The sequence below is a fragment of the Musca vetustissima genome, unplaced genomic scaffold (assembly GCF_032173495.1).
Source record: "Musca vetustissima isolate MV318-11 ecotype Yass unplaced genomic scaffold, APGP_CSIRO_Mvet_v1 utg16644, whole genome shotgun sequence".
Lineage (NCBI taxonomy): Eukaryota > Metazoa > Arthropoda > Insecta > Diptera > Muscidae > Musca > Musca vetustissima.
Genome location: NW_026883164.1, coordinates 330174 through 355564, shown reverse-complemented (window position 1 = coordinate 355564; position 25391 = coordinate 330174). Strand labels below are relative to the sequence as shown.

The window sequence follows — 25391 nt, the reverse complement described above, 5'->3', positions numbered from 1 at the left end:
TATTCTTCACATTTGAAAATAAATTTGGGCGCCAAAATTTTCCTTATTTCTGTAAATAAATTTGTAGCTTCACGTTGGGCGCCAAAATATTACAATTTATATTACCCTTAAAATTCGATTTTATATCATTTATATTTCGATTTTTTTATTTTTAATTAATTTTATTATCCATAAAATTCGATTACAATTGAAACTAATATTTGAAGACCCATGTTGAGCGCCAACAATTTCCCAATATCTGAGTTTTGTTTATTAAAGAGTTAAAAATAGATTTTTTCAAAAATAATAATAGATTTTTTCAGTAATAATAATAATATTTTTTCTATCATCCTTATTGTAAGAAAAAAAATAGCCCCACGTTGGGCGCCAAAATATTTCTTTAGTATTTAAATTATATTTTCCTTATAATTCGATTTTATTTCTTACATCTCTCAATTGTTTGTTGGGCGCCAAAAATGTTTCTTATTTCTGATTTCATTTTAAAGAAGATTTTTTTCAATAAAAAGAAAAATTGTCGGTTTAAATGCTTTATTTTTCGCATCATCCGTACTGTAAGAAAAAATAGCTCCACGTCGGGCGCCAAAATATTTTCCAAACATTTTAAGTATATTTGGATTTTCTCGCATATTATCCAGAATTGAAAATAAATTTGGGCGCCAAAATTTTCTTTATTTGTTAAAAAATAAATCTATAGCCCCGTGTTGGGCGCCAACAATTTCCCAATATCTGATTATTTTATTAAAGAGTAACAAATGATTTTTTCCAATAAAAATAATAATTTTTTATTTTTTCTATCATCCATACCACGTTGGGCGCCAAAACATTTCCCTAATATTTCAATTATTTTTTTCTTATAATTAGATTTTAATTTTTTTATCTTCACAATTGAAAATAAATTTGGGCTCCAAAATTGTCTTTATTTCTGAAAATAAATTTGTAGACCCATGTTGGGCGCCAAAACTTTTCCTTATTACTGATTTTATATTAAAGAGTAAAAAATGATTTTTTTCAATAAAAATAATAATTTTCGGTTCAAATGATTTCTTTTTCCTCCCATCCTTTCTCCCTCCCTACTCCCTCTCACTGTTGACGAAAGATTCCCCTAATGTTCTACTTTTATTTCTGCTGTATTGTTTTTGTTTCCAATATAATATTGTGATTCGTTCTACATTTTGTTTTGCAACAACAACAAAATGTTAATAAAAACATTTATTTGTTTGTTGTTGTCGGCGATGTTGCTATATTTATGTCTTCTTATATCGTTTTGTCCTTTGCTCGATTGTTGTATTGTGTCCCCCTGTCTGTTGTGGCAAAACAAAAACAACAACAACAAAAAGTATTTGCAAGGCTCCAGTCATGAGTCAGTTGTCGTGACATACAAACAAACAATTTCCGCAAAAAGAAAAACTAATATCTGTATGTGTGTGTGTGTGTGTGTGTAACGGAATGACTTTAAATAGTTAGGGGTTTGGGGCAGGGGGTTGGCAAAAGTAAAATGGAAACATTACATAAAACTTCCGTAAATATAAGGACACAAGGACTAGAAAGCAATAACTTTTTTTCTAATCACAAAAAAATGGAATAACAACAACAACATCAAACAACAACTTTTAATGTTTTCCTTTCTTTAAATTTTAGTTACTTAACTTTTTGCCAAGATGATGGAACTCGAACCCCGGGTGGCATTACTACAAGATTTGCGTCTGCAAACCTTCGATTCGATACGCTTCGCCTCATATCGTACCGCCTCGAAGCTGCGCTACATACAAAAATCCACAAATCTGCATTTGGTCGATATCTGGAATGTGATAGAGGCGTTTCGCGAGAATGGCCTCAACACCTTGGAGCCACAGAGTGATGTCAGTGTGGCCCGGCTGGAGACATTGGTTTCATCGCTATATCACAATCTAAATAAACGACTGCCAACAGCACAACAGGTTCCTGTCGACTCCAAGGCTGGTCTACTACTTAATTGGTTGTTAGCCGCATATACCACCGACAATTCGGGCAAGATTCGTGTATTCTCCATTAAGGTGGCCTTGGCCACAATGTGCTCCGGCAAATTGGTGGATAAACTAAGATGTAAGTAAACCACGAAAGAAAACAAAAAAACAATTTTTAATTTCCTCCCCTCTTCTCTTTGCACAGACATATTCTCTCAGATCTCAGATGGTGCCGGCCAATTGGTCAACTGGAAATTAGCCGAATTCTTAAAAGAAGTCCTTGCCCTGCCCGCTGCTGTATACGAATCGCCCACATTCCACTATACAGATGGCCTCGAAGAGCAAATCTTCCCCTCCGAGAATAAAATCACCGTTAACGATTTCATGGCAACACTTATGTCTGAGCCCGGACCCTCATGTCTGGTCTGGCTACCGCTGTTGCATCGTCTGGCCACCGTCGAAACAATTGTCCATCCGACAATCTGTTCCGTCTGCCATAAGGAGAATTTTACCGGCTTTCGTTATCGTTGTCAACGGTGTCACGCCTACCAATTGTGCCAGGAGTGCTTTTGGCACGGCAAGACATCGTTGAATCATCAAAACGATCACGAGGTAAAAGAATACTCCAGCTATAAATCGCCCAGCAAACAGATTGGCCATTCGTTGCGCAAAAGTTTCCGATGTGTGCCGGAAAAGACAAGTCAAGTGTTGCCACGATTTCCCGAACAGCCGGAGAAGACGTTGAATCTGTCACATATTGTGCCACCGTCGCCATTGCCCTCACATAACGGTTTTGCGGATCCCTCATTGTTACATGGCCTGGGTGGTCCCGGTATACCAGGCGGCGGAGGAGGAGGTATTGGTGGTCTTCTGTTTGATCGTTCCAGTACCCTAGATTCAAGAGCCACCGGGCGTAGTGTTGATAGTGCCAATGGTGGTGGCACATCGTCGTCGCGTGTTGCCGCTGCATCGGCCAACGATGAAGAACATCGTTTGATAGCGCGTTATGCAGCGCGTTTGGCTCAAGAGAATCGTGCTGTAAGTAGATGGGGGGAAAATTGAAAACGCTAATTGGTTTGATGTAACGACCTACACTACATAGAAACAGAAACTGTGTCCTAAAATGAAGCCTTTTCTATGAATTTGGTCATGTTTGAAAATGTGTTCCTGCACAATAAAGCATTGTGAGAAAATGTCTGAAAACAATTTGTTTGATTGATTTATAGCAATCTATAATACAGTTACCGATTTCTTCTGTGTGGAGACCCTTACTGAAATTTGATGTAGAATATTTTTCTCCTTAGAACCAGTGTCCTAAAATTAAGCTTTTTCTGTGAATTTGGTCATGTTTTGATGTAGAATATTTTTCTCTTTAGAACCTGTGTCCTAAAATGAAGCATTCAGTGCTAATTAAGCCAGGTTTGGAGTATGTTCAATAAAGCGTTGTGAGAGAAAACAATTAATTTATAGCAATCTATAATACAGTTACCGATTTCTTCTGTGTGGAGACCTATACTGAAATTTGATGTAGAATATTTTTCTCCTTAGAACCAGTGTCTTAAATGAAGCTATCTGGGCGAATTGGGAAGGGTTAGGAAATATATTGCATGTTTTCTCCATAATGAAGCATTGTGTGATTTTTTTTTTGAATCTGTTTTGGTAATTTATTGCTATATATTATAAAGCCACATATTTGTTTTATGTGGATACCCTTAGTGAAATTTAGTATAGAATATTTTTCCCATTAACACCGATCTCCTGAAATGAAGTCCTTTGGGTGAATTTGACCAAATTTAATAATGCCTTTTCACCGAAAAAATAGTACAAAATACATTTTTGTCATCAATTTTATTTTGATAATTTATATCTATGTATTTTTAACATACACATTTCTTTTATGTGGAGACCCATGGTAAATTGGGCCTGATTTGAAAATGCAATTTTACCTATTAAATAGTATAAACACATTTTTGTCCTCAAATTTGTTTTGATAATTTATACCTATGTATTTTAAAGATATGTTTTAATTTGAATTTATGGATTGATTAATAATTAATCGTTAATTAATTTTAAGCCTTTGGAGTAGTTCATGTATTGTTGGTTATGATATAATTAAGTGATATACTGTTAATTTTAAGCTTTTGGAGTAGTCCATGTAAAGAAGTTTTTGGAATCGCTCATGGCCCTTTGGGCTAGGTTCTTGTTTATAAAAAAAAATGAATTGAATTGAAAAAGATACAGATTTATTTTATATGGAGACCCATAGTAAAATTTAGTATAGAATATTTCTCTCATTGAAACCAATCCTCTACGATAAAGCCTTCAGGGTGTATTGGGCCTGATTTGAAAACACCTTTTCACCAATAAAATAGTAAAAATATATTTTTGTCCTCAAATTTGTTTTGATAATTTATACCTATGTATTTTAAAGATACAGATTTATTTTATATGGAAACCCATAGTAAAATTTAGTATAGAATATTTTTCTTATTGAAACCAATCTTCTACGATAAAGCCTTCAGGGTGTATTGGGCCTGATTTGAAAACACCTTTTCACCAATAAAATAGTAAAAATATATTTTTGTCATCAAATTTGTTTTGATAATTTAAACCTATGTATTTTAAAGATACAGATTTCTTTTATGTGGAGACCCATAGTAAAAATTAGTGTAGAATATTTTTCTCATTGAAACCAGTCCTCTACGATGAAGCCTTCAGGGTGAAATGGTAATGATTTAAAAATGCCTTTTCACAAAAAAATTTTAATTATATTTTTAAATTTGTATAAATATTTTAAAGATATTTGTTATATAATATATGGAGGCATCATCTGGTCGGTGATCTATAGCGACATTTCATATAGAATATTTCCTACATTGACACAAAACCATATTATATTCGTTATTATTATTTTTTGTTAATAATTTTTAATTTCCTTTCTCTTTTTTTTCCAGCCCAGCAATACAAGCAATACGGATAACATTGCCTCGGATAATTCCAGAGCCCAACGTGAACTTATATCTCAATTAGAATGTAAGAACAAGGAAATAATGCGTGAAATTGCCCGTCTACGACGTCAGCAAGAAGCCGAACAAATGGCTCCCGAAAATCCAGCTTTAATCAATGAACTGCGAGCATTGCGTCAACGTAAAGGTGAACTGGAGGGCCATTTGGGTGCCCTACAAGATTCACGGCGACAACTTATGGAACAACTAGAGGGTCTTATGCGTATGTTAAAAAATCAACAGACCTCTTCACCCAGATCAACACCAAATTCTAGTCCTCGCTCTGGTAAATCACCACCCATGCCCATGGCTGGCAGCGGCGGCGGAGGTGGTTGTGCCTCAGGAGGTGGCAGTGGGGGTCTCAACACCTTGGGTACCTCACCCATGGGCTCGTTACTTAATCAAATGTCAAGCAATACAGCCGGTGGTGGCCACAGTATGTTAGGCAGCTCATCGGCTGCCGGTAGTGTGCTGCGTATGCAACAAGCCTCGCCATTAAATCAAAATCAGTTCGGTCAAAATCCCTTAGATGCAACGGAATCAAGGGGTGGTTTTAATAGCAATGGAAGTGGAAGTGAGTATAAGATATAAGAAATATTTGATTTTTCCGGTAATCTCTCTCTTAAGTACAAGCAACAAATTTTCTATAAGTTTTGTTAAGCCTGTTTTGTTTTAGGAAAGTGTAAGAAGAAAAGGTTTTTGGTTCTTAAGGCTTCTATATATTTTTTAGTTTTAATGAAATTTTCTCAAAACAATACAGTTGATGTCGATGAATACTTTAATCTTGATTCGACTAATGAGCCATCCAATAATGATCAACATCGCGAAAGTGTTCATGAAAATGATTCCTCCTCCTCTGCCCATGAACAACAACTAACACATGAGACAAAAGATGAAGTCCATGAGTCTTCAATTGATATGTTATCAACACTTCTTAATGATCTCAATACAGGTAAATCATTGCAAATGCTTGTCGTTGAAAAAAATGTTGGCCATGCCTAGCATAGAATCACCAGCTCATTCATTATTCTCTCTCTCCCTACTTCTCAGTCTGTGTGTAACTGATAAAAAATGCGTTGTAGTTTTTGGCTATTCTCTATTTTTTTTCCAACTGGGACCTCTACCCATCACACACACCAAACGCACATAAATGTCTATCGCCAGCAGCTTACAATTGTAGAAAACTTATATCTTTTACTATACAAAGAACAAAATTTAAATGTTTCTAAATGGTTCCTTTATCTTTGAATATATGTGTGTGTGTGGCCTGGCCGCGTTTGTATGTGTGTATAACAAAAAATAATAAACGTTTTTGCAGTACAAGCAATTAAACCTTCTTCTCAGACCCGTTTTATAATGCCTTTAGGTAAGTGGCTTTTTTATATCGAATATGCAACAAATCCTTTACTTTCCCTGTGGTAAAAGCTTTCTTCCTTGTGTTTGTGTGTGTTTGGAGGGATTTAAAGATTGCATTTGAATGGAAATATTGAATAAACCTACCACTACTGAGACATTATGTTCTCCATAAAGAAGTTTTTTTAGAAACATTTTCCAATACAAAGTTCATTTTCATAACCAAATTTGTTTTGTTAATCTATTCATAAATATTGCAGAGTTGCAGATTTTTCTTGTGAGTAGACCTATAGTTAAATTTGCTTTAGCATAATTATCTCATTGACACCAGCCGGCTAAAATGAAGCCTTCTGCTTAAAATTGTCCAAATTTGGAATATATGTAGGTTCATCGCTCCATCATGAAAACAATTTAACTAAACAAAACTGGATTTTTTGAGATATATGATCCAATTACGGATTTGTTTTATGTGGAGACCTATAATGAAATTTTATATAGAATACTTTTCACCTAAAATACTGAATTCTGACTGAATTTGGTCAGATTTGAAATTATGTTTTCTTACTTTTATAAACTATTGTGAGAAAATCTCCAGAAATAAAACCCAATTTGGATTGTTAATTTATTGCTATATATTTCATATTTATGAATTTCTTTTGTATGGGGATCCATTGTAGAATTTAGTATAGAATATTTTTCTTCTTAACATCAACTACCTAAAGTGCTGATTTCCATTGAATTTGATGAAATTCGAAAATTAGTTTTTTTCCATAATTAAGTATTGTAAAATATTCCCCAAAACAAAGTCCAATTTGTTTGATTACTTTTTTGTTATATGTAACACAGTTACAAATTTCATTTGTATGGGGACCCATAGTGAAATACAATAACGAATATTTTTCTCCTTAATATCAACCTCCTAAAGTTACGACTTCTGATTGAAAATGTCCAGACTTGGGGGTGATTTTTCCCAATACATTTATATTTTATTTTAAGCTGGACCAAAATTCCAACGATATTATTTCTCATATCTAGATATATAAGCTGGTATATATTGGAATAAAGAATAGTTCCTACTTTTACACCACTCCCTCCTGCTATTACTGGTTATTTTGTTAAAAATTAGGAAAATCGAATATCGAATGTTACAGCAGTATATTAATAAAGATATATATTTTTTGTATATATATTCAAATTAATACCTCATTTTTACTGATTTATAGTACATATAAAGTTTTCCCTTGTTCAGAGACCCTTCATGAAATTTGGTATAGAACAAGTTTTCCATTGACACCATATAGCTAACATGACATAATGGAGGAAATTTCGACCGAATTCGGAATCAGTATTATATTAAATTATTGTTATGACTTTACTTTTTCTATATCAAAATTGGAAAATATATTTTCATGGATATATATCCAAAATAGCAGTTTCTTTTGTTTGGTGACCCCTCCTTGAATTTGTTATAGAACCACTTTTCCATTGACACCAATGCGATAAAATGAATTTTTAAGGAATATATCAACAAAATTAAAATATTATACCAATTAATTTGTAATCATTTATTTTTGTAATATAAAAAATCTATCCCCATATTTTAGGGATTAATATTATATTTACATAATTCTTTTGTTCGGTGACCCGTCGAAATTTCCATTGTGACCAACTACCTAAAATAATGCATAAGAAAAGATATGCTCATAATTCGGAAACTATTTTACAGCAAATAATTATATTTAATTATGCCGTTGCAACCTCAAATTATAATCGTCATTTTAGGAAAATTTTGAATACTTACAGACTTCATTTGGTGAAAGACCCCTAATGAAATTTACCGTAGAATATTTTTTTCCATTGAGACCAACCACCTAAAATAATGGATTAGGGAAGTTATGGTCATAATTCGGAATCTATTTTACAACTAATAATTATACTTACTTATGCAGTTGTAACCTCAAATTATAATCGATATTTTAGGAAAATTTTTAGTATTTACTTCGTGAGTTGTAACCCCAAATTATAATCGATATTTTAGGAAAATTTTTAGTATTTACAGACTTCATTTGGTCGAAGACCCTTCATGAAATTTGCCATAGAATAGTTTTTCCATTGACACCAACCACCTAAAAGTTATGCATTAGGGAAGATATGGTCATAATTCGGAAACTATTTTACAGCAAATATTTATTAATAAATGTTTATTTGTAACCTCAAATTATAACCGATTTTTTGGTAAATTTTGAATACGTACAGACTTCATTTGGTCGAAGACCCTTCATGAAATTTGCCATAGCATATTTTTTCCGTTGACACCAACCACCTAAAATAATGCATTAGGGAAGATATGGTCATAATTCGGAACTAGAATAAATAATTACCCATTTGTAACCTGTTGTTCTAATTGTTTTTTAATTTCGACACATAGTTTTTTTTTTTGTGAAAGCATGACTTGAATCCCCCACGCACACACACACCCACAAACGGAGCTGCTTTTTCCCCACCCTACTCTACTCTCTCTTACCTCTACCGCCCCACCTGCTCCAAATATAATGGTGAATGATGGTTTGATTTGCAATGATTTCACAATTCTTTCAATTCTGTTTTTTTCTCTGTTATAGATTACTTTCCCAATAGACGTAAAAGACACAAACACTGCAATTGTTAGATTGAGTATCATCTTCTACGTTTTGTGCTACTACTTAACTTATTCTCTATTATGCATTCTTTCTCTCTGTCTCTCTCGCCATATGAAGATAAATTGCTTTCCAAAAAAATATTGGATATATACATCTATACACATACATACTGTCTATCTCTCTCTAAATATATATACACTATATACATATATATATACTATATTATTAATGCATTTAAATATGCCAGTAGACTTACTACGTCACATAGAAGGTGATGAATCAGCCGAAGATCTCGAAGAAAATGAAGAAGACGAGGCGTATGACGATTTCGATTTGGATTATAATTTTGGTTTAAGTCTATGCGATAGTAGTGGTATATCTTCAAGTATAAGACATCTGCAACAGCAACAACAACAACAGCAACAATTGCTGCACTCCTCTAACGACCATGATTTCCTAGGATCAATGGCTGCCGCCTTAGCTAGTGGTGCTGGTGCTGGTAGTGTTGTGGGCGGCAACAATCACTTGCTGTTAAAAGATCTTGAATATCGTCTCGATCATGATTCCGAAGTTGAATTAGATTCCGATTTTGATATTGATGAGGAGCATGCCCACATCAATCGTGTCATGGGCTATAAACACTATCCTGAGGTTCTCATCGATGATGCAGATGCTGGTTTCCCACTATTGCATGAAATCGGTGAGACAATCGATGAATTGCAGTTGATTATGCACGCTCATCTTTTAAAATATAGTTTGAGTTTATAAACAAAAACGAAAAAAATTAATTATATTTAAAATTTTACCAATTGTTGTAATTGTTCCACCACAAAAAAAAAACCAAAAAGGTATATGTTTTTTGTTGTTATTTTCTTCTACCCCCTCCACCCAAAAGTCATCCATCAGTAATACCAATCCAAAAAAAAAAAATACAAATACAAATTTTCAAAACATCTTTCATTGCTCAGATGGTATTGTTTGATTTAAAGCAAAAAATTCTGAATTCATATTTTTCTTACTTTGCCTATCGAAACCACCGAATCGAACAAACCGCTTCCTCCTGTGTTGTTGTTTTAGCCTCTCATCATCTTATAGTTGTTTGTATATATACATATATAGTATACCATGTTGTTGTTTGTTGCCTCCTTCTAATTTGTTCTCTATTCCTTTTTCTATTCTATTCTGTAATATACCACACACATACCATTATTAGACTATTTAGAGCCTTTTCGCCTTTACTCGATATTTTTTGTTTTGGTTTTGACCATTCTCATAGTGTATTATAATAGGTTCATGATGTTTCCCGAGATCTTAAAAGGTACATCATATCCCAGATTAGACAGATCGATAAAGAGACCTCATTTCCATATAGTAAATGTAGTTGTCAAGTTGTCACATCAAGAAACAAACACCGATACTTATAAAATGACCCAGGAAATCATAGCCTTTCAAATGGCAAGTTATAAATGGAATATAAAAAATATACTAGAAATTGTTGCATACTTTTAGGCGATTGTTTCAAATTAAAAAATATATATATTTCATTTATAACCTCAAGGTAAATTATAGTTTCCTACAGTATTATAGGTACAACTAGGTCAATTTACAAGTAAAAAAAAACACACACAAAAACAAAGCAAAACATTTATTGTGTTGTTGTTGTTTCTCCCAACTTGTAGCACCATGTGTTTTACTATTCGTCTAAACATATATAGAATATTGTGGCGTTAACTAATATCCTCTTCAGTTCAGTTTTTTCTTTCATTTAGATTTTTTGGTATATCAATTAAAAAAACACTTGGGTCTTGAATTCTATTTCTAAAATCATGATTTTCTTTTTCTAACATTCTTGCAGATTTTGAAGACCCCCAACAAACAATAAATGTTGATTGGAATGATAAGGTAAATTTCAAAAAAATTAAACTTCAATTTCTTATTAATAATAATTTCAATATATAATCGATATTTTTAGGGTATATATAGAGTATACATTAGAATATTTTTTTCATTGGCACCAATCATCTAGAAGCGAGTGTTAAGGCAGATATCGGCACAAATCAAAAACCATTTATCAGCAAATAATCATAAAACTTTTTTTCGTTTTTATAACCTAAAATTGTAATTGATATTTCGGGGGGTTATATTGAATTTATAGGTTCCTTTCGGACGAAGACCCCTAATGAAATATGCCATAGAGTATTTCTTCCATTGACAACAACCACCTAAAATAATGCTTTTGGGAAGATATGGTCATAATTCGGAAACTATTTTACCCAAAATAGTTATAAATAATTTATTATTTGTAACCTCAAATTGTAATCGATATTTTAGGTATATTTTGTATACTTACAGACTTCTTTTGGTCGAAGACCCTTCATGAAATTTACCATAGAATATTTTTTCCATTGACACCAACCACCTAAAATAATGCATTAGGGATGATATGGTCATAATTAAAAACTATTTTACCGAAAATACTTAAAATGATTTCTAATTTGTAACCTTAAATTATAATAGATATTTTAGATATATTTTTCATACTTACAGACTTCTTTTGGTCGAAGATCTCTAATGAAAATTGCCATAGAATATTTTTTCCATTGACAACAATACCCAAAAATGATGTAATAAAGAAGATATCGGCTCAAATCGGAAACAAATATATAGCTAATTAATCTTTATAATTTCTTTTGAAATTTATAAAAATATAAACAATATTTAGTGGATATTTATTCTATACACTGATTTCTTTTGCTCGGTGACCCCTCAGGAAATTTGAGGTATAATATTTTTTCCATTGACACTGACCCCCTAAAATGAACCATTAGGGAAGATATGTGCAAAATTTAAACCCTTTTTAAATCAAATAATTGTTACTTATTTCCTTTTCGCATTCACAAATTAACTCGATATTTTGCGGATAATATAGTCTATATACAGATTTCTTTTGCTCGGGGACCCATTATGAAATTTGATGTAGAAAATTTTTTTCATTAAAACCAACCGGCTAAAATGAAACCATAGTGGAGATATGGGCACAATTGGGAAACCGTTTTATAGTTAATATTCTTTTTCTTTTTTCAATTATTCCATATGTAAATATCGACTTTTTGGGGATATATATTCTATATACCGACTTTTTTTGTTCGGTGACCCCACACGACATTGAATGTAGAATAAGTTTTTCATTGACACTGGCCCCCTAAAATGAACCATTAGGGAAGATATGAGCACAATTGGGAAACCATTTTAAAGCAATTAAGTCTTATTACTCTCTTTTTTAAATTCACAAATTAAAACCGATATTTTGCGGATATATAGTCTATATATCGATTTCTTTTGCTCGGTGACCCCTAACAAAATTTGATATAGAATAAGTTTTCCATTGACACTGGCCCCCTAAAATGAACCATTAGGGAAGATATGGGCAAAATTTGGAAACCATTTTAAAGCAAATATTCTTTTTCTTTTTTCAATTATTCCAAGTATAAATACCGATTTTTCGCGGATATATATTCTATATACCGACTTCTTCAGTTTGGTGACCCCACACGAAATTTAATGTAGAATATGTTTTCCATTGACACAGGCCCCTAAAATGAAGCCTTAGTGGAGATATGGGCAACATTGGGAAACCATTGTAAAGCAATTAATTCTTATTACTCGCTTTTTTTAAATCCACAAATTAAAACCAATATTTTGCGTATATATAGTCTATATATCGATTTCTTTTGCTCGGTGACCTCTAACAAAATTTGCTATAGAATAAGTTTTCCATTGACACTGACCCCCTAAAATGAAGCCTTAGTGGAGATATGGGCACAATCGGAAAACAATTTTATAGCAAATATTCTTTGTGAATATATACCTTTATTTTGTGAATATATACAAAAGTTTTTTAGGCAATTTGAGGTTACGTTAGATTTCAAATGTATTGAATTATTAATAATTAATTTCTTTTCTATATTTTTTTTTATTTCCAGCAAACCAACTCAGCCAGTAGCCAGTGGCAGGAACAATTTGCCCAATGGTCTTTACACACGCAAAAGAACTAATTCCATAAATTGAATTTACAACCGGCAACAAATTTAACTAAAATTTATATTTAATGAAAGAAATGAACTAGAAAAGTGTTTAATAAAAAACTAATTTGAAATAAAAAAATTAGTTCAAATATACGATCTATACAACAATATTTATTAAAAAAAACAAACAACTTTTTATCCTAATTTTTATCATAAAAACAACAACAACAATGTAAGGGAAAAATATTTCATATTTTTTTGTAATACCTAAATGCATAATAAAAAAGATAATATTAATAATATTATTGAATGATACCATGGGACGACGTTTGAATGAAAAATGTAAAACTTAGATTTGTTAAACTAATGGATATTTCAAATAAATAACTTAAAATCTAAAAACAAAAATTAAGACTAAAAAATATTTAAACAAAAAATATACATATATACCAACTCATTTGCAAAATGTTTGATATAGAACTTTATTATTATAAACAAAACCAGCAAGTTAAGTATATATACAAAAACAAAAGTATATTATAGAAAAAAAGATGAAGAAGAAGAAACTTTGTTAATCCTAATCCCCATTTAAAGACTAAAATAAAATAGCAATTTATATAAAAGAAATAAATATATAAAAAAAACAAATTGTTAACATTAACACAGCAAAAAATGTTGTAATGCTAAAATCTTGTCAACTCAAAACCATTTACATTATATAAACAAAACAAAAACCAAACAACTTGCAATATATCATAACCCAGCAACAACCTGGTCCTAAATTTCCGGGGACCACAAATCACAATTTCAGTTCAATTTTTCAAAACATATTTATTCATATTCAAAAAACAAAACACAAACATACAAACACTCTCAACTAAATACATTTCCTTAAAGAAACTCAAGTTAAATTGCTTTACCAGAAATATATATATTAAAAATTAACAAAAAATATTTATTTATGTTTATTAATACATGGTAACTTTGTACATACATATATTATTTATAAAAAAAAACAAACAAAACTACTTATGCATACATCATATACATATATAAAAAAATATATATAAAAGATAACAAAATATAATTAATCAAAAACAAAACAAACAATTTAAAACACAAATCCTTAATCAACCAACCAAGAACAAGACCAGTTAAAAAAAATAACTTAATATAGAAACAAAAACAAATTAAATAAACTCTTTCATCCGTACATACATACATCCATCTAATTGTATGCTCCACTATACGTACTTAATCCTTTCAATAATAAATGAAAAATAGAATTTATATATAAAAAAATAAATAAATAAAACATTGTCGTATGTTGTATGCTCAGAATTTTTTGAAATACAAAAGAAGAAAAAAATCAAATAAACACCTTACACCACGTTCGTCATACATACCAACAACCATTCTAAATAAATATTTAAATTAAACAAAAAAAAACAAAAACTTATTAAAAAAAGAATAAGATAATCAAGAACAAAAAAATAAATAAACAACTTGTAACACAAAAACACACACATTTTAATTCAATTTGTGTTTTATTTTGCTGGTGGTGGTACAACATTGGATACAAAATGTAGTAACATAATTTAACATACCAAATTAAAATTCTGACTTTTTAGGGATATTTATTAAAAGTATCAATTTCTTTTGATCGGTAACCCCTAATGAAATTTGATTTAGAATAGAATACATCGACCTCCTAAAATGAATCCTTAGGGGAGAAATTGGCACATTTCGGAAATCATTTTACATCAAATAATTCTTACAAATTTCCCTTTCACATTCACAAATTAAAAACGATTTTTTGCGGATATATTCTATATAACGATTTCTTTTGAAATTTGATGTAGAATAAGTTTACAATTGACACTGACACCCTAAAATGAACCGTTAGGGAAGGTATGAGCACAATTAGGAAACCATTTTAAAGCAAATATTATTTTTCTTTTTTCAGTTATTCCAAATATAAATACCGATTGTTTTGGGATATATATTCTATATACCGATTTCTTTTGTTCGGTGACCCTTAACGAAATTTGATGTTGAATACGTTTTCCATTGACACTGGGCCTTAGTGGATATATGGGCACAATTGGAAAACCATTTTAAAGCAAATAATTCTTTATAGTATCCTTTTCGCATTCACAAATTAAAACCGATATTTTGCGGATATATAGTCTATATACCGATTTCTTTTGTTCGGTGACCCCTAACGGAATTTGATATAGAATAAGTTTTTCATTGACAGTGGCCCCCTAAACTGAACCATTAGGGAAGATTTGGGCAAAATTGGAAAACAATTTTATAGTAAATATTCTTTTTCTTTTTTACACAATATATATATATATACACAATATATATATATATATATATATTTTTTCCATTGACACCAACCTCCTAACATGAATCCTTATTGGAGATATGGGCACAATCGGAAAATAATTTTATAGCAAATATTCTTTTTCTTTTTTCAATTATTCCAAATATAAATACCGATTTTTGGCGGATATATATTCTATATACAGATTTCTTTTGCTCGGTGGCCCCCAACAAAATTTGATGTAGAATAAGTTTTCCATTGACACTGACCATCTAAAATGAACCATTAGGGAAGATATGGACAAAATTGGGAAACCATTTTAAAGCAAATAATTCGTACTAATTTCCTTTTCGCATTCACAAATTACAACCGATATTTTGCGGATATATATTCTATATACCGATTTCTTTTGTAAGATGACATCTAACGAAATTTTATATAGAATATTTTTTCCATTGACACCAACCTCCTAACATAAATCTTTAGTGGAGATATGGACACAATCGGAAAACAATTTTAAAGCAAATATTATTTTTCTTTTTTCAATTATTCCAAATATAAATACCGATTTTTGCGGATATATATTCTATATACAGATTTCTTTTGTTCGGTTACCCTTAACGAAAATTGATGTATAATAAGTTTTCCATTGACACTGGCCCCCTAAAATGAACCATTAGGAAAGATATGGGCACAATTGGGAAACCATTTTAAAGCAAATAATTCTTAATTATTTCCTTTTCGCATTCACAAATTAAAACCGATTTTTAGCGGATATATAGTCTATATTCCAATTTCTTTTTCTCGGTGACCCCTAATAAAATTTGATATAGAACAATTTTTCCATTGACGCCAATGACCTAAAATTAATCTATAAAGAAGAATTCGTTACAATCTGGAAACCATTTTTTAGGTAAATTCTCCATGTAGAAAAACAAATAAAATACGTTTTTTTTATTTATTATGTTTTTGTTTGCATATATATTTTTGCTCTCTCTTTAAACATACATATATATAAATTAATACAATTACATAAAAATACAATTTAATTTTGTTGAGTGATGATATTTTTGTGATTTTTCGAATTTGATTCAAAAAAGTCAACAACAACTATTCGAGACAAGTTATGCGTTGTACGTGTTTTTGTGTGTGTAGCTGCTACAAGGCATCATTAACAACGATAATAATTGACCAAATAAATAGTCTGCAGTGCAAATAAAATACTACATACTCTAATAACATGCCAAACAAAAAAGTGTGATGGCCCCTAGCATGGGCGCCTGCGCGCTCTCTCAAGGTGAAATGCATTTTTGTTTACTGTTCACAATAGATTTCATATTCTTTGTAGGCCAATTCTTCACCGCCATATGGAATGTAACAGCAGCCATGCGATGGTTGCACCTTACCAACGGTAACAGTACCATCATGAGTGGCACGACCAATGAACAGTGGTTCACCATCGGCCGTGGTACCAGCTTGGACAGCATTTGGTGGTATTGAACCATCAGTAACTGGTACCCAAATACCAAAACCGGCACACAAAACTTCGTATTCACTGTGGCCATGTTCGCCGCCACCATAGGCAACATAACAGACACCGTGGGATGGATGCAATTTGCCGGGAATCATATCACCTTCGTGTTGGGCACGGGCAATATACAGCTGTTCACTGCCATCGAAACCGCCCTGCAAAGCCTCGGGGGGAATTTCACCATTGGCGGCAGGGACCCAATTGCCGCTACCACTACCACCGGTGGGGGCAGTGAAACCCATGGGGGCGGACACAGCAACGGGAGCAGGTTCTAGAATAACAAAGTAAAAAATAATTATTTGAAATAAAATATAAAGGATGATTTTTTTCAACCTACCATCAATCAACCAAGTGCCACTGGCACCCCATCCTGTGCACACACCCACATATTGTATGGGGAACAATTCCGGATCTTCATAGGACATAAAAGCAGCAGCTTCACCCTCATGACCAACGGTAATAACATTGTCATACCAACGAATCCAGAAACCACGGAATTCACCAGCATTACAGATACCGGGTGTGGGCACCTCAACAACATCGGGTTTTTGACGATTTTTACGAATAACAGATTTGCTGTTTTCCCAACCGCCAAGGAATATTTCATACATGGGCTCGCCCTCAGCGGGCTGGGCCGTCAATGCCAAATGGGCATCGTGGGCACAGCGTACCTTGAATGTGAATACCTGTTCCGAAACGGGATGGAATTGATAGGTCAAGGCATCGGGTGTTTCAATTTCTGGAAAACAAGAAGAAGGAATTAATTATAAAAATTTACAATATTTAAAAAAATATTGAAAAAATAATAATCCATTAAAGAGATAGGCAGTTAATGATAAATAAAATTAAGAGAATTTAGTTCTCTTTTTTGGAAATAAATTCTCTGAGGTTTTATGGTACAGTGGCTCATAGGTAAAAATAAATATTAAAATTTTAAAGGCACAAAATTATTTGAAATTTTCAAAAAAAAATCAGAGAAAAAAATCTTATTTTAAATTATTTCAAATTATTCGTAGTATTTAAAGAGTAATATTGAAATTTTCATATTTTTTGAATTGACTATATTATTAAAAATTTTAAATATTTTAAGTTTCAAAAATATCTGATTTTTTTACAAATTGAATTTTCGGAATTTCAGAAATATTTAAATTATGAAACCATTTTTATTTTTTTTATAAAAATTCAAACATATATATTTTTCATATATTAAAATTTTCAAAATTATAATGTTTAATACAAAAAGTATTTTTTTTTTTCAAATATTTGAATTTTTTAATTTTTCATATAAATATTTTTCTAGCTTTTGATTAAATTTTTTTGTATATTTTTAGGAATTAATAAGTTTTTTAGAATATATTTGTTTAATTCTTAGTTTATATCTATATAACCGTGAGCCACTGTCCAAATTAGTTAAACGCATTATCCTCTTTATATACTGAAATAAAATTCTCTCACACTCTTTTTAGCTACAAACTCCAAGCTTGGCTTTTGTATAGGAATTTCGAGAATGTCCCACTTTTGTTTGTTAACGAGTGTAGGTTTGGGGGGGTGGGGGAGTCAGATACAAACTTATGGAATTAAGAATGTGTTTTGAAAACAAGTAAAAAAACAAAATGTTTGAAAAAAACAACATGTTTTCATTAGCGTTTGCTTGTTCGAATCATATGAAAACTAAAATCGGCAAGCATGACATCATGCTTTTTTGTTTTCCTTTCTTCTCCCCAATTTTTACTACTAGACAATAAATCTTCGAATGGCTGCTGCTGCTGGTGGTGGCCTTATGGGATAGAGATGTTGTCTCGTCTACATTGAAAGTATCACACAATTAAAACGGCAGAGGTAGGTCGCAAGCAGCAGTTATAATAAAAACTCAATGATCATGTTATGGAGACGGACGACAAGGTAGTTCAGTTATGAGAGTAGGGCGAGGGCCGGGTGACTGGAATTGATGATTACGGTTTTTCAAAATTCTTTTCAAAGCTACTTTAAAATTTTGTAATTTATATGATAATTATTTGAAGATTAGGTTGAGAGGATTCATTTTCGTTTTGAATGAATAATTGGAATTGCATGACATATTTCCCTTTACAAAATCTCTGGTGAAAGGTGGATGGATATGGAAAGAAATAAAATTATTTTAATATTTCTGTAACAAAAAAAAAATAAATAAATATTAAAAACAAACCCTCACTGGATAAATTCCAATTTTACCAAATTTGTATCCATAATTGTGCCCATTAAGGCCTTGGGATATTTTGGAATTCTAAAATTTATTTAATCTTCCTTTCAACAACAACATATGTACATATTTTTCCGAGAAATTTGAAATTCTTTTCTATATAATTTTTGCAAAAAGTATTTGCTGCTGTCTTTTTATTCGAATTTGCAATTTTGTTGTTATTTTATTTGTTTCCCCTTGGCTCATTGCCAGAACTCTATTTGGGGTCACTTGCTGAATAAAATTTCTTTTTTCACACATTACCGTCATCATCATCATCAACACCGGCCACCACACAAACAACTTCACTTCAACCTTCACCACAAATCTTTGTCTTTGCTCTTCTTTTACTTTAAATTTCGTACAAACTGCACATTCTTTTTTTCTTTTCTAGTAGATATACACAATAATACTATGTGAATAATATTGAAAAAAATAATTTAAATATTCACTTTATATTAACACAACACACAAAAACTTACCAATTGGCATTTTGTTGCTTTTTTGATTTGCTTGATTACTTTTTCTTTTTAAATCTTCCGCTATCAACGTCTTCACTCGACGCTCTGCTATTAATGACTGAATTGTCCAAGTTTTTTCACATCAACGCTCTTTAAATAAGGTGTTTGTCAAACAGAAAATATGTAGAAATTTCTATTGCTGTGATTTCTGGCGCTCTTTTGCTCCAATTGGAAATTTAAATAAGATTCTTATTAAGAGATGGGCGGGCAAACAGAGAGAGAGAGAGAGGGAGATAGCGACAATGGCATTTCTAGGCATTCTCTTCACAGCTAAACAGGGGATTAACATTTGGCGCGTTTTTTGTATGAATGTGGCGTTTTGTTTTTAAATAATATAATAAAAAATTAAGATAAATATTATAAAAATATAGTTTTAATAGGAGATATTTTATTGTCATTATTTCTTATGTTATTTTACTTCAATTCGATAAAGTAAATAAGATTCTTATTAAGAGAGAGTGACATTGGCATTTCTGCATGCACTATTCTAATAACAACAAAGCAGGTGGCGTCATTTGATTAACATTTGGCGCGTTTTTGGCATGAAGGCGGCGCAGGATTGTTATGAGAAAAATAATAGAATAGTAATAAAATAAACGTAAAAAATAATATAAATTGTTATAAATTCATAGCTTTAATTGCAGTTATTAAAAAATAATAATTTTAAAAGGAGATTATGAGGGGAATTTTGATTATTTGGATTATTTCTGATTAGATGGACCATTATAGGAAAATAAAAATAAATAAATGAAACAATTTTTAAGCATTATAATTTTTTAAATAATTTTCTTAGACCCGTGTGAATTTTTGAAAATAATTTTTTTTCGAAATTTCATAAATTTCAATGCCTAAAACGCGCCAGGAATGAAACACCTGAAGCTCGTCAACAAACCAGTGTTGCCGTTTGACAACTTTTTTTCCGCCCAAAATTGCACCTAAAAATTGCCCAAAATCAACAATTTATGCCCAAAAATTCGAGATTGAACAAGTATACTCTGATATTATATATTAAAAGAGAGAGCATTTTTTTCTATATTTTTTAAATGGCGAAAAGTTAAAAAATAGCAAAAAATTGTTTTTATATAATAAAATCTTTTGTTAATAAGAATATGTACTAATTTGTATATCCTCACCAATATGACTTATTGGGTACGTACACCTTGTCACGTCAAAATGTCCCACATCGAAAGATTAGTTTTATAATCTATTTACAAATGTTCGGAGATCAGGAATATACATCAATAATATTGGTATAAATTTAAAGGTCAGCCACTCCTCTCAAATGAACTGTCCTTCCCGGTTCCTTTTTCGGAAATAAATTTTGCCATTTTTCACACAAAAGTCTCCATAGGCCGATATTCATCAGAACATTCATGATTTTTTCCTTTGCAGATCCCCTTCCCCGTGTAAAATTTAGTATTGTTTGGGTCATAATGCAGGGCCACCTCTCGCCAGATCAAACTCACACTATACAAGACGCTGATCTACACGACCTGTTATATGGATCTGAAGCATGGGTAGTTGCGCAAATAGATGAGGCATATCTTTTAATTTTTGGAGAAAAATTTCTTCTGTCGAACTGTGTCGACGGTGTATATCGTCTTTGAATGAACCATGAGCTATACTACCTATTTTCCGTCATCGACATAGTCAGACGTATCGAGCTGCACTCAAAAGAGTAAGGCCGCGAATTCGATGGAAAGATCACGTGCAAACAATATTTCCGAAAATGGTCTTTCAAATTGGAAAAGCTGCGAAAAAGACCGACGCCTCTAGAAATATTTTTAAGTTCGGTTTATGGAACAAATTTTCTGTAACAAGCCAGCTAAGTAAGTAATTAATTTTTTCATATTAATTTTTTTAAAGCCAATTATTTTTTAAAGTATTTAGTTTCGAAAAACCTCACAAGGCGCTTATTGCTTTGTTATTTTTTAAAGGACTCACAAGGCGTGGATTTTTGATGAATGTAGTAATAAACGATTCGCAAGACGTAGATTTTGTATGAAATATTTTTAGAGCACTCACAAGACGTGAATTTTATAAGGAATATTTTTTTAGAGAATAATTTAGAATAAATGGTCTCTGAAGGCGTGAGCTTTTAAAAAATTTTGTTCAGAGTTCTCAGAAGACGTGGACTTTTATACCCTTTACCACACTGTGGTACATGGTATTATGTCTTTGTGCATATGTTTGTAACTGGCAAAAGGAAACGAGATAGACACCTGGTTCATTTTGAGAATATGCATAGAATCAATTTCTGAGGCGATTTATACATGTCCGTCCGTCTGTAGATGTTAAATTGTCAACAAAGTAAAGGTTGCATTTATGATCCGATTTGAATGAAATTTGTCACAGCTCATTTATTTGAACCAAGGACGAACACTATTGAAATTGGGAAAAATCGGTTCAGATTTAGATATAGCTCCCATATATATTTTCGTCCAAATATTAACTGATCATTATCCTAACCTACACATGCAAAACTACATGATTGGTCCATAACTACACCTTATAATGGACAGACGGGCGGACAAACATGTCTAGATTTACTCAGCTGGTTGAGATTACGAATAGGTTTACTACAAGGTGGGTCTAGGGGTAATAATTCGGGGTTTTACAAACACGTGGACCTGTAATATACATCACAACATATTTTTTAGGTTAAACAAATATCAATATTTATTAAAACAAGTATAAACAATATTGATATTACCGAAGCAAAAAATTTCACAAATTTTATGCCCACTTTTGGGCATAAATGCCCACTTTCGGCAACACTGCAACAAACCCACCAACATCATTTAAGCAGTTTTTAAGAGAATCTGCGAGAATGAAAAGAAAATAAAGTAAACAATGAGAACCAATCAACTGAGCTCTCTCTAACTCTCCCAATAAATAAATATGCCGGTATTCTGTGGGGTACAGTCAGTTTATCGTTTTAACTACGAAACCATATGACTGACATAATGACAGCTGGGATGGTGATGATGACTACAAATACCAGTTTCTTCTAAGCTTAGCTATGTCGTCAAAGGTTTAGTCATTTTTTAAATTTGTTTTTGTTATTGTATATAGAAGAAGCAAAAACTATCAATGATTGGGATCTGACATCATCATCAATGCACTATGGGTGAGTTGGTTAGGTGATGTAGCAGTTGTCGTTGTTGCTACCACGTTTTCACAAATTTTTTGCAAGAAAATAAAAAAGGAATCATTATTTTTCGTGCAGTCGTGCAGCTATAAAATACAATAAAAATTATATAAAGAAGTTGAAGGGATACACTCGAAAAAATTTTAGATTTTTTAGAAATAAATTCTATTTTTTTTTCCTTAAATAAGCCATTTTTCTAGACATTTTTAAATTTGTCGAGACGGTCGTTGTCCCTTAAAAAATTTTTCTTGGTCTCGTATAGCAACTAAATATTTTTTTTCTGGGCCCAAAAATTTTTGAAGAATTTTCTAGTTCTTCTGCAAATATTCGAAATTATTTATAACCCATATTGTTATTATTTTTTGAGTGTATAAAAAATTATGAATTTAGTGTTAATTACCATTTACCACTGCTCTGCATTAAAAAATACTAATGAATACCATAAACTGAACTGAATAACAATTTAACACCTGTCTTCACAAACGGAGTAAGACAGACATTATTTGCATATAAATTAACAAAGTAATTTCTCGATTCGAAGATCGCCATGAACAACAAGTGTTTTGAATTGGTTATTTTACCAAAAATAAAATGTCCATAATGATAGACGCTGGGCAAAAAAAAATTCTTAACAAAACCTCGAAAAGAAATTATCACAATGTCCGGAAGAAAAAATAATAAGTCACTGTTGCGGAAGAATTCTATAAAAATGGGAAAATTTTGTTTTAAAACTGTTTTTATGACAAAAAAATCCAAATAAATAATTTTCCTTTAAATAATATAAATTTCTGAAATATTTTTTTTTCGCCTTAATGATTTTTAAAATTTTTTTCTATAACGCCTTAGTTCTGTTATGATTTGTCCTGCCTTGTAAAAAAATAAAATATTTTTTTCTAGATCTCATCTGGTTTTTTTAAATTATAAAATAATATTTTATGAAAAATCTTGACTTATTTTAATTTCCATTGATCTAAAATGTCCCACTGTGCAGATAAAACGTTATTTGCATACATCAATCAATCTTTGCCTTTTTTCTTCAAAATGACGCATTAACTTTGCCCTGTAAAGTATTATATAAATGAAAAATAATCAATACATTTAAAGGATATGATTCAGCAGAAGACCTACGTTGTAGATATCCTTAAAAAAATAAAAACAACTATTCCTGTTCTGCTCTATTAACTAGCAACACTATTTCAATTTACTTTACCGCATTGAATGCTCTCTTAGTAATAGTGTTCTCTTCAGTAAATAACCTCTGTGCCTCTCCCTCTCTCTTTCACATTGCATTTTCCCGGCTATGAATAGTTTATTATGTATGCATGATGACAATTGTTTTTGCATGAAATAAAATATGACTTCATAATGCTGCTAAAAATGAAACAATGATTTAATTATTTTCACAATGACTAATTTATTCTTGTTGTTGTTGTTAATTTTATTTGTTTCATTAATTTAAATAAAAGTGATTGCACAAGGCCGTTAATATTCGCTGCTGTTGATATGACTTTTGGCAATTCCTTTGCTCAGTAAAAATATGGCAATGTCATGTATGTGATTCACTAATGAATGATAACACAACGCCGTAAAATAACTGACGCCGTTACTGTTAAATGAAAGCGACAAGTGTTAGAAGTAATAAAAAATGACTTTAATCTTTTTTTTAATTTACTGTTGTTAATTTTGAATTGTTAATATTCCGTTAACATTTATTATCTAAATAAAATCTACTAATAATCTATTTTAATAAATAAATCTTTTTGAAGAATTTTGAAACAATGCCATGTATGTGATATGGCTCATGTGATTCACTAAAGAATAATAACACAACGTCGTTAAATAACTAACGCCGTCATTGTTACATTAAAGCGACGTCGTTGGCAAATGGGACGTTGCACAAGTGGTAGAAGTAATAAAAAAAAGACGTTAAACTTGAATTCTTAATTTAATTTTTTTTTTAATTTGGATTATTTGTTAGTAATTTTTCCTTTAACTAATTTATTATCTAAATAAAATCTACTAATAATATATTTTATAATAACTTAATCTTTTTAAAGAAATTCGGAACATTAATTTGTTAATAATCTGTAAAGAATTTTTGCAGGCATGGGTGTTCTGTTTATCGAAATTTTTAAAAAATTTTTATTTAAAAAAAATAATAATATCAAAAATGTTTTATGTACAACAAAAACATTTGCGGTTTTTTATTCGACGATAGTACTCATTGTGTGGCCAGGCCGTTTTGTTATCAGTCAACCCTCAACCGTTTGTTTTGTACTGTCAACCGCTTGTGTAACAGCTGATATCTACGGTGTCGGTCTGTTTGCCTTTGTGTGTGTGTGATATCTTCTTCACTTCTGGAAATGACTTCAAATACCTTCAATCAATCCAAATTTATACCAACCGCACCGGAAAAGGGTAGCTTTCCACTTGACCACGAAGGTCTGTGCAAAAAATATTATCTCCTGTATATGCGGTGTCTGCATCAAAGTGACGATCAAAGTTCACAGTGTCGCAAAGAGGCGCAGGAATATTTAAATTGTCGCATGCAGAATGAGCTTATGGAAAAGGCTGAATGGTCACGGTTAGGATTTGAAGATACGAAAACAGATAAAACAACGTCGTCGTCGTCCTCATCGTCAACATCAACGCGAAATTAATTAACCACCAACA

At 31.4% G+C, this 25391-nt stretch overlaps 4 protein-coding genes across 4 annotated transcripts in view; 2 read left to right on the top strand and 2 right to left on the bottom strand.

Annotated features, from left to right (window-relative positions):
• LOC133329960 (dynein light chain roadblock-type 2) overlaps positions 1-25391 on the bottom strand; it is a 189260-nt gene that overhangs the window by 20814 nt on the left and 143055 nt on the right. The gene's annotated exons all lie outside the window — the stretch shown is intronic.
• LOC133329940 (dystrobrevin beta) lies at positions 1641-13017 on the top strand. The gene is made up of 7 exons (XM_061538397.1): positions 1641-2082; positions 2149-2981; positions 4898-5522; positions 5709-5900; positions 9191-9640; positions 10796-10842; positions 12924-13017. Exons 1-7 carry the CDS (start codon positions 1659-1661, stop codon positions 12993-12995), a joined length of 2643 nt encoding a protein of 880 aa, XP_061394381.1. The 5' UTR covers positions 1641-1658; the 3' UTR covers positions 12996-13017.
• On the bottom strand, positions 16610-17586 carry LOC133329955 (C3 and PZP-like alpha-2-macroglobulin domain-containing protein 8). The gene is made up of 2 exons (XM_061538411.1): positions 17166-17586; positions 16610-17099 (listed from the first exon to the last, which is right to left on the bottom strand). The coding sequence occupies exons 1-2, from the start codon at positions 17437-17439 to the stop codon at positions 16612-16614; spliced, it is 762 nt and encodes a 253-aa protein (XP_061394395.1). The 5' UTR covers positions 17440-17586; the 3' UTR covers positions 16610-16611.
• Positions 25074-25378, top strand: LOC133329939 (cytochrome c oxidase assembly protein COX19). Its single transcript, XM_061538396.1, has one exon. The coding sequence runs from the start codon at positions 25082-25084 to the stop codon at positions 25376-25378; it is 297 nt and encodes a 98-aa protein (XP_061394380.1). The 5' UTR covers positions 25074-25081.